Source organism: Enhydra lutris, unplaced genomic scaffold, assembly GCF_002288905.1.
Source record: "Enhydra lutris kenyoni isolate GAN:26980312 unplaced genomic scaffold, ASM228890v2 scaffoldscaffold2, whole genome shotgun sequence".
Taxonomy (NCBI): domain Eukaryota; kingdom Metazoa; phylum Chordata; class Mammalia; order Carnivora; family Mustelidae; genus Enhydra; species Enhydra lutris.
Window position 1 is genome coordinate 2,007,961 of NW_019154086.1, and position 10,698 is coordinate 2,018,658.

The 10,698-nt window shown below is 37.6% G+C and overlaps 1 protein-coding gene across 1 annotated transcript in view; it reads left to right on the top strand.

Moving 5' to 3' along the window:
* LOC111147029 (transmembrane protein 207) overlaps window positions 1-931 on the top strand; it is a 16,335-nt gene extending 15,404 nt beyond the window's left edge. The window contains exon 5 of the mRNA XM_022502886.1: window positions 801-931. Within this exon, the coding sequence (XP_022358594.1) occupies window positions 801-931 (131 nt within the window). The remainder of the gene's footprint in view (window positions 1-800) is intronic.
* The last annotated feature ends 9,767 nt before the right edge of the window (window positions 932-10,698 follow it).

A 10,698-nucleotide genomic window follows, 5' to 3' on the forward strand; every position in this document is an offset into this window, starting at 1 on the left:
GCAATCAAACCATTTCAAGACAAAGACCAAGGTAGGGGAAAATACATGGATTGTGGCTATGAAATGTTACTGTTGGTTCTTGTAACTCAAAAGCAGTAGCAGTCTTTCAAGGAAATACTAACAGGAGATTTCCAAAAGAGCTATGGGAATAAGTACATAGTTTCTCAAAGTGATCAGTTTGAGGAAGAAAATGCTTGTTTTTGATATTTAGTACCTTACAGTGTGCATAATCTTAAAGTCAAAATTTTTATTTCGAGGCATTTTTAAAAATTTGATCAGGTTTTTCCTTTATTGTGCATGTGTATTTTAGATGCAAACTTTTCACAAGTTAACATTTTTACTAGTTCTCATAGAGAAATGTTTAATTAATTACATTTGTTTAGTTTGCAGAGCATAAATATGAAATAATGAAGTTCAGACATTACGTTTAAATATTTCTATTGAAATTTGCCTTTCCCATGATGGAAACATTAGCTAAAATACTGTTAGTATTTACAGGAATCTTGTCTTCCAGTCTACCAAAAAGGGCATTCTCCCTACTTTCGGCCTCTAAATTGTAAATGCTTCTTGATGGGTTAGTCAGTGATGATATCATCTGTTCATGAGAGCAAATTTCCTTGCTATAGTGACTAAACTATCACTTTAGAGAGAGCAGGATGGTTGTAAATTTTTTCTCAAGGGCACAAATAATTTTCTGTTGCTCCAGTGATCCAAGAAATGCCAGATTTTATTAGGCAGTTCATGTACTTCTGTTTTATGCTGACTAGAAAGATTACAAGTCCCCGTTTTTCTCTTTCCAGGGACAGAAGTGGCTGTGAATCCAACTGTTGGAATTCACCTTCAAACTCAAAACTCTGAAATGTGTCCTGCTCCATGTTTTGGCACTTTAGACCCCCCACCTCCATATGAAGAAATTCTGAAATCAAGCTGATAGCTCCAGATCGTCAACTGACAACATTAGAAACATTTTTTTTTTTTAATTCTGAAACATTAAATGTAGGAACAATTGTTTTATTTAGTGTGAATTTTCAGAAATCAATTAATATAGCCTGAAAAAGGACAATTAATAGAGTCTGCAAAAAGACAAGAGAATGACTGTAGAGAAAGAATTTCGGTCAGGGAGATGTTTCAGTAGTGAATTACTGGACTTTTCGTGTATCATTGCCATGTTCTGTTTCATGCTATACAACCAAGTGATTGTCTCTCTATCAACACTCCCATTAATGCATGGAGTAGTCTCCATTAAGTGCGATTCCACTCCAGGTACACATCACAGCTTTCTCTGCCTTATTCTCTCTGTTTTCATCCAACCCTTCCCCTCGTATGGAGTTAATAAGAGTTATCATAATTAAACGATGGTCCAAGTGGAGATTCAGACATGTCCAGACCCAAACCAGAAAGAGAATATTTGAATTAGGGTAAAAGGTGAGAGTAGGAACAAGGGACACTCAGAGTTGAAGGATGAAGGGTGAATGAAGGAGATTAAAAGTCCCCGTTCGAAAAGGTGCCTGTCTCAGCCTGAGGAGAGAGAAAGTGTAGATGGAGGCTGAAGGAGACCCCGAAGCTGTGCGGCATGTATAATAGCACAGTGTGGAGAAGGAGGAGGCTCCCATTTGGATGATAAATGTAGGCTCTAGAGCCCACAGTCTTTCTCTGGTACCTGGAGACTCGGCATTTCTTGAGGAACTATGATAAGTATCTTTGGCTTAGATATCGATGTTCTTATTGAGAACACTGACTACAGAAGTAGCAATGGGACAGTTTCAGCATTTTTGCAGTGACCATGAGCAACGGGGGCCAGGAAAAGAAATCCATGCTAGAACAGCCGGTGGTGTTCAGCTGACAAATTTGTCAAACAAAACAACTGATACCTCCACTTATTTATTTAAAATACCTCTTAAGATAGCTTGACCAAATTTATCTCCTAATCTTTTCGCAAACTTGTTTTTCCAAACTTTCCTCATCTCCAGCGACAGTAACAGCAACTTTTGAGTTGCTTAGACCAAAGAACTTGGAGTCATTCTTGAGTCCTCCGTTTGTGTCTCTTCCTGTATCCCTGTTGTCAGAAAGTGGCTTGGCTCAGCTCTTAACTTCAAAATAAGCCTAGATTCTAAACAGTTCTTACTACATCTCTGGTGGGAGCCACTCACAACCAATCATTGCCTGGATGACTGTAATAGCATCTCGACTGGTCCTTTTGCTTGCAGCTTTGCCCTTCTATATATTCTATTTCCAACACAGTAGCTAGAGCAATATTTTCAAAACATAAGGAGAATCATGTCCCTTACCTAAACTCCAGTGACATTCCACCTCACTCAGAGGAAATGCTGAAGTCCTTGTCCCAGGCCCCTGTAGGATCAATGCCCTGCCCAGGTCTCCTTTCCCGTGACTCTCACCCTTACTTATTTGTCCCAGGAACGCTGTTATCAGACCTATCAGGTGTTAACCTTCCTGCATCTGTCTGTTCAGGCCCTATACTTGCTGTTTCTTTTTTTTTTTTTTTCTTTTCTTTTCTTTCTTTCTTTCTTTTTTTTTTTTTTTTTGACAGACAGAGATCACAAGTAGGCAGAGAGGCAGGCAGAGTGAGAGGGGGAAGCAGGTTCCCCACTGAGCAAAGAGCCCAATGCAGGGCTTGATCCCAGGACCCTGGGATCATGACCTGAGCTGAAGGCAGAGGCTTTTACCCACTGAGCCACCCAGGGGCCCCACTTGCTGTTTCTTTTGTCTGCAACACTCTTTCTCCAAATATCAACATTGTTTCACTCTTTTACTTCCTTTAATTCTTTGTACCAATGTCACCTTCTTCATGAGACCCACGCTGATTATTCTACTTTAAAAATTGCAACTTCTCCCCATCCTGGCATTTCCACCTCTTTGTCTCAGATACACTTTTTTTTTCATAGCACTAACCACCTACTCTACTACAAAATTGAATTCTATTTATAATCTGGTCGCCTTCCCTTGCTAGAATGTAAATCTATAAGGGGACAGATCTTTGAGTTATTCACTAATTTATATCCCAGGGTCTAAAGGAGTCTGGTATTTAGTATGTATTCTAGCAGATTTTGTAAGCCTTCTTACCTAGTTCAGGAAAGTCCCAAAGGTAAATGGATGAGATTTGGTAGGGATAAGGCTTTACAACAGTGAATGTGGGTAAGAGCCAGGGGCAGATGGCTTATTGCTACTAAAATAATCTCATTAGTATCTACTGATGAAAGAAGCCCAGAGAACTTGTGTTAATATACTCTAATAATCTCAGGTAGGTAAGCAAGGTTTAGGGTGTATACAAGGTGCTTCCAGATTTTATTCTCATGATAATTTTGTGACCTAGCTACCCCTAACTTCGAGTTACACATGGTAGATTGAACATATCTGCTCCCTTCTGAAATGTACTAAGATTACAATAAAAGAGGAAAAATGTTTTTAATTCACAAGAACAAAGAAATTGGCAAGAAGATGACAAAGAACATTAACAGCGAGATTTTGGTATACAGAGAGATATCTGAAATGGAGGTAGATGGATAAATCATAATTCATTGGGGTTTCAAGTTTCTCCACTAGGCTTAGTGTCTTCAGGGACAAAACCGAGAATAATCAAGCAAATTCATGCTGTAGCAATGCAGGGACTCCCCAAGAATTAGAGGTAGGAGAGGTGAAGAGAACTCTGGAAATGATGATGAACATGATCTACAGGAAGATAGTATTTTTTTTTTAAGATTTTATTCATTTATTTGACAGAGATCACAAGTAGGCAGAGAGGCAGGCAGAGAGAGAGGGGGAAGCAGGCTCCCCTCTGAGCAGAGAGCCCGACTCGGGGCTCGATCCCAGGACCCTGGGATCATGACCCGAGCCGAAGGCAGAGGCTTCAACCCACCGAGCCACCCAGGCGCCCCCAGGAAGATAGTATTAAACAACTTAATTAGTATTAAGAACATATTAAGAGCCAGTTCCAGTCAGGACATGACAACAAATAGCTGTAGGATGATAAGAGGGATATTAAGAAAAAAAATACATAATAAAAATGTGGTGATAAATTAACAATTGGTAAGTGGAAAGTGAAGGAACTGAAAAGACGATTCTATATCTATGAAAAACAGAAGCAGGATTAACCCCCCAACCCTGAAATGGTTAAACTATGAATAATGTAAATGGTAAATATTGAGTTTTACATTGGGCATTAGTTATATCAATAAGCTAAACAGAAGGGGAAGTGTGTCTAAGGAAAGGTGGCAGGATTTAATAAGAAAACTAAATCCTAATCAGATTGTGGGAAGTCAGTGAATAATATTTAAAATTAAAAGAAAGGGATGCTTAGGTGGCTCAGATAGTTGGGCTTCTGCCTTGGGCTCAGGTCATGATCTCCAGGTTCTGGAATCACGAGCCCCACGTCTGGCTCCCAGCTCAGTTGGGGGCCTGCTTCTCCCTCTCCCTCTGCCTCTCCCCCTGCTCTTGCTCTCTCTGTCTCTCTCTCTCTTTCTCTCTCAAGTGAATAAATAAAATATTTTAAAAAAATAAATCAATTCAATTAAAAGAAAATTTTTTAAAAAATTGTTAAGTATGTCATTTGGAAATTGGGTCCTAAGTATCTGAAGCAAAACACTAAAACAGTTGAAAATTATTGCCTCAAGAAGTTGGAGATAATGCTATGTGGGGTTGGGTTAGAGCTGAGAAGTGCTGGCTTTTATCTGAGCCTATGATACAATTTGAGTTTTAAAACTAAATGCATGTGTTACTTTAATTCTTTCTCAATCTCTCTTTCTATAGCCCTGGCTATCTATCTATTTATCTATCATGATCCATCACTGCCTTCATTTAACAGATTAGAAAATGTGGGTTCTGGAAAAATTACTGACTTGCCCAACATTCATTGTTTACTAGCATGAGGGACAAAACTAGAGATGAGGCATCTTGATCTTTCAGTTCCTATTCCAGATATTTTTCCCGACAATGATCATCTAACTTCAAAAGTGGCTACAAGCGGCACCTGGCTGGCTCAGCTGGTTGAGAGTCAGACTCTTGATTTTGGCTCGGGTCATGCTCTCCATGTTGGGAGATAGAGCCAGGGTCTGGCTCTGTGCTCAGCAGGGAGTCTGCTTGAGATTCTCTTCCTCTCCCTCTGCCCCTCCCCTGCGGACATGTGTGTATGGGCATGCGCTCTCTTTCTCTCTCTCTAAAATAAATAAATCTTTTTTAAAAAGTGGCTACAAACATCAGAGAATGTGGGTTATAAGTAAGTGTACCTCAAATAAGTCATGCTATGGAGTTTTTGTTCATATCCTATGAGCTATGTATGTTAAAATTCATTCCCATTACAGAACAGGCAGTGGATATAATCGACACCTAGAAAAGTACAAGCACATCTGGAAACAGGGCTAACGATTCAGCCCCTGGAGTTTGCCAAAGACGTTAGTGAAAACACGGTTGAAGCGATCGGAATTTATTTTTGTGTCTTGCATTTATGTGTCAGGGCATGCCTTACCAAACTGCATGCTTGGCATGTGGTTGGTTGGTTGGTTTTGGGGGATGGGGGGAGAAGTGCGGGAGGTGTTGGCAGGTAAGTAGGGCTGATAGAAAAAGTTTGTTTACATAAAAACTTTTTTGACAAAGATGTCTTATCAGACAACCCAGGTTACATTTTCATTTAATTCTAAAAAATACCCATTAAATGACCACTACATGTTAATTATCGTGTAACATTCTGGATAGATTTCTCCACCAAACTTGTTAGTATGATTTATAATGATATTAGAGTTTCCATTACTTTGCTCAGATCTCCAGACAGAGACTTAGAAGTTCTAGCAGATGCTCCTCATGGTCCATGGAAAACTACTGAAAATAATAAAAGTAATTTGGATTATATGATATCATAACATTTAAAAAGGAAATTTAAAATGATAAACCTGTACATTTTCTGTCATCTCATCTCTGAAAATCTTTACTTGCATCTTAGTTCACCAATAAATTGTTAAACTTTTATTTAACCTGGTGTTTCAGGTTTTAATTCTAGTAAGACTAGAGTTTTTTCTTATGTTAAAGAGCATTCATTTTTTAAATGAGGCTTTTCTAATTGCGCAAAGGTGTAGCTTTTTTCTTTAAGCATCCAGCAGAGGGCATGAAAGCCTACTTATGATTGTAGCCCAATGCTAGATTTTGATTTAATGGCTAATGAAACCACAAAGCTGAGTTACTACTGATACCAGATTTTTGACAAACCCAAGCAGAATGGAATGATAATGATGTTCAAGCTTCCAAAGAGGAAATCTATTACCTTACCACATATTGCTCACAATGAAGCTGAGCATCAGGTGAGAGAGACTTGCCATGAGAGGGTCTAGAAAATCTGATATACACTCTCACTTCTGAGGAGGGGATCTATGAGTTTGAGTTGCCCACAAAGGCAGGCTAATGGCCGTACAGGATGTCCACGTGGTATGGAGAATCTACAGCACCAACCCCACAGGTCTAGCCTATTTCTTTTGTACCTGACCACAGGTTCCCCTTTCATTTTCAGTTTTGTAGTTCCAGATTTGTTTCATTTGTGTTAGGAGCACAACTTTTATAAAAGACAACTTTAAAATTCAATATCTTTCACGAAGATGAAATAGAGTTGGGATAGAACTGAATAGCATTCATATGGACAATGAAATGAAACTCCAGCAGAATATTATATCTAGGGCAAAATGTGAAATACGTCAGGATCGTGTGAGAGGAAATGAGACGATGAAAATATGTTGCCTGTGAAACCCCACTTTTGATAAAGAATAGTTTCTTTTTAATCAGAACAACAACAAAAAAGACAAATATATACATCCCAAAGGAATCTTTCACTTTTAAGTTCATTTTGCTTTGTGATTTTGTGCAAAATAATCTTATCCAGGCTATTTTTGTCTTTCATATTGAATACTAGATCCTGGGAAAGAGTGTAGTTAATTGCTTTATTATTTTTACTAATTGTATTTCTAGGAAAATGAAATAAAAGTGATAACCCTTTACAAAATGGAATTGTTTGGTGATAAAAATGTAATTTAAAGTTGTGCATTTAGACAAGAGTTATTCTTTTTTTCTAAAATTATGTCAGTCTCTACCTATCTAATTCCTGAAGCAAATAACATATATCAATCAAGATGGCAGATTTCTATATTAATAAGATGAAAAATGGTATTGTTCAGAAGCACTGAAATTATCAATAAACACAGGTTTCTTATTTTTATTACTTATTGGGGAAGGCTTCCTTTTTGGAAAAATCTATTTTGTGGGATGCCACAAGCAAAATTAAGAGAAATTTTTTTTTCCTTAGCAATTAATACAGTTACATTTGCTTTTCTATTTAATAAGTAGTTTTTGTTTTTCCGGTTGCATATGAAAACTGAAGTGTCAATTCAGATTATTTTCTCTTTTATATATCTAAATCTGGGTAAATTTATAATGTTAAAAGAGTCTTAGCTACCACTAACTAATTGCCTTCTAGATTTAGCTATTATTTTTTCTTGAAGAATATCAAGAGACACAAACTAAGAAAGTCTAAGGACACATTTTAAATAATCAGTGAACGACTACATACTTACCTGATATCGTGGAGAGTATTTGTCGCCTGTGACTTGGCCAAAACAAAACAAAGACCAGTGCTATATGAGGAGAGTTGGATGAAGGGATGGGATCCTAATCTTTTAACGATCTTAAAGCATTACTGGGGAATGTTCTGATAAGCTGCTAAATGTGAGGGACACCACCCATGGGACACACTCAAATAATAAGAGATGGAGAAACCCAGGGCTTTTACTCTACTGTTGGGGGTATACATATTTGTTTCAGTTCAGAACCGAACTGTATAAGGCTTTACAAGAGAGTTTGTTTACTTTAAAAATACATTTTCTTTTACTCTGATTTTATTAGCATAAGTAAAGGATTCCATAAAGAAAGTAACAAGAACTGACATATGCTCAGAACAGCCATTAATGGAACTTAACCCCATGTGATTGTCTCCACTGTGATTCTAGCTCCTGATTTTTATTCTCCAATAACATATTTTTTTTCCTGAGTTTCCCTCATCTTTGTTTCTTTTTTTTTTTTTTTTTGAAGATTTTATTTATTTATTTGACAGATAGAGATCACAAGTAGGCAGAGAGGCAGGCAGAGAGAGAGAGGGAAGCAGGCTCCCTGCTGAGCAGAGAGCCTTATGCAGGGCTCCATTCCAGGACCCTGAGATCATGACCTGAGCTGAAAGCAGAGGCTTAACCCACTGAGCCACCCAGGCGCCCCTCATCTTTGTTTCTGACATGGTTGGCTGACTGCTTCAGCTTCTGCTATATTAACCAATTAGCTTTTAAAATTTTAATTTACTAACCTCAAAGCCTTTCCCTTCTCTAATAAAATAGAGCCCCTTCAGATGTCCTCTTCTAATCCGTATTTCCCATCAATCGCTCTAGAAAAAAAAAAAAAAAAGGCATGGTGTAATGTTTGTTTTAATTTAGTAAGAGAGAAACTGTGTTTTACAACTAGAGCATATCTCAGCTCCTTCCCCTAGTTTCTGGGTGATGTAGGCTTAGCTTTACCTAGAATAACATAATTAAAAAACAGCAGAAAAGTTTGATGATTTCAGCAACCCTCAGAGTCTTCCTTCCACATGCAACCCCTCCTCTGGCAAAGTCAGGAAGACAATTCAAGAGCCCAGTCGACTGGGTTTCATGTCCCTTTATCTGTAGGAAGTGAAGACTGTATCAAAAAAGCATCCTCTTTCCTTCTTTAAAACGTCTAATTTCCTTTTTGACTCCGATTTTTCTTTTTTCCTCTGCTGAGTATTAGCAACAAACATTTAAGCTGTTGGTTTTTTGCAACTGATGAAGTATTAGAATATAGGTAAGGTTCGGGTGGAGTCTGGAACCAATGACAAAGAAAGAATTCTTGAGACATCTTTGGTGCAAAGTGGTGGTTTATTAAAGCATGGGGACAGGACCCATGGGCAGAAAGAGCTGCTGCCCTGGGGTTGTGATGGGTGGCAGGTTACCTACGATGGGGTTGGGGAGGTAAGGAAAAAGGGAGGTTTCAATAGAATTTTCATGTGCTATAGAGGACCTATAAAATACCGGATGCCTTGAGGCCTTGTCATTGTCAAGGTTTTTCCCTCTAGCAAGGTACTAACATTAAGATAGTTGGGAGATTCCTAAAGAACGTCCCACATGTCCCACCCAGCAGTGAGGGTGGGGGAAGGTTGCAGGGTGTCAGCTTTTGCTTGGTCCTCAGCCTGCCTTCTGTTCCCTCATCAGAACCAGTCAAGTTTTTGCAGAGGAAACCTGATAGTACTTTACATTTTTCAAATTTCTCCTAAACCTTGGTTCAACTGGAGAGTACAGAAATCACAGTATTTGATTTGAATCATATCAACAGCAAAGTGTGGACAATATTCGATTTGGAATTCGGGGTCCAATTAAAAAAATATTTTTCAGACAGTTGCAACAAAATAGACATTGGAAACTGAGGAGTTAATTGTTACTGTTGTTGATTGATAATGATATTGTTGTTATAATGTATAAAAAGTCTATGTTATGCATATATAATGAATTATTTATGAGTGACATAATACGATTTCTGAAATGTGTTTTAAATAACCAAAGTGAATAAATATTATTTTCTTACTCTTTGGGCTGTAGAAATATCCTATATACTGAAAAACCGCCAGCCCAAAATGGTGTTACTTAGAGTTCCCAAACTGGGGCTTAATACTGAATCTTCTTGCAGTTTCAACCTCCCCAGAAATGTAGCCTTAACAGGTCAGTCAGGAACTTTTTTTTTCAACACCAGTAAGGCTGTCACCTGAGTCCTCTTTATCCCCCCAAAGAAAGAGGAGATAATTAGTATGATGAGACAACTTACAGATAGCCTCCTCTGGGACAATCCTTTCCTTTTGCTAGTAACTTCCTTGACCCACCCCACCCTCCATTAATATAAACCTTCTATTTTGTATAGTTCCCCAGATTGCCTACCTGATGGATAGGGTGCATCCTGATTCATGAATTGTTCAATAAAGCCAATTAGGTCTTCAAATTTATTTGGTTGAATTTTGTTATTTGACAGAGCATATGTCCATTTTTCATCTGCTAACTCTAATCCTAGTTTGTGGCTTTTCTTTGCATGAGCAATAACATTTAATAAGCTATTTTACCTTTTGCTTAGAGTATATTCTATTTTAAGAATACACTGACTAAACCATCCTATGCCAAAATTCAGTCTCTTAAATATGAACTTTCTTATTTTTGATCACCTGGAAAGTGTTTTTACTTATTTTTATTTAATGTATTTTAAATCAACTCAGTTTCAAACTTAAATGTTTGTTAAATGGAAACTTTATCATAAGTGGAAAACAGGCTTTTTCAAATCCATATAAAAATAAATAGAAAGCTATAAAATAGAAAGACTTAATGTACCACTGAAAATGTTTTCAAATACCATTGTTAGTAGGTTTGATCCATTTTGAGAAGCCCGACAATATACCTTTTGAAATTTGGACTACCCCACATGGGACTAAAAACCAAAAAAAAAACCTTAAAATTTCCATCTGCAGAAATATTCAATTAGTGATTATTTAAAAAGTTGATCAACTGTGCTCAATTTAGTTAAATAAATGCAAATCAAAGCAGAAATAGGATACCATTTTCTACCCATAATTTCGGTAACAGTATTAAAGATTGCGAACATCCTGCA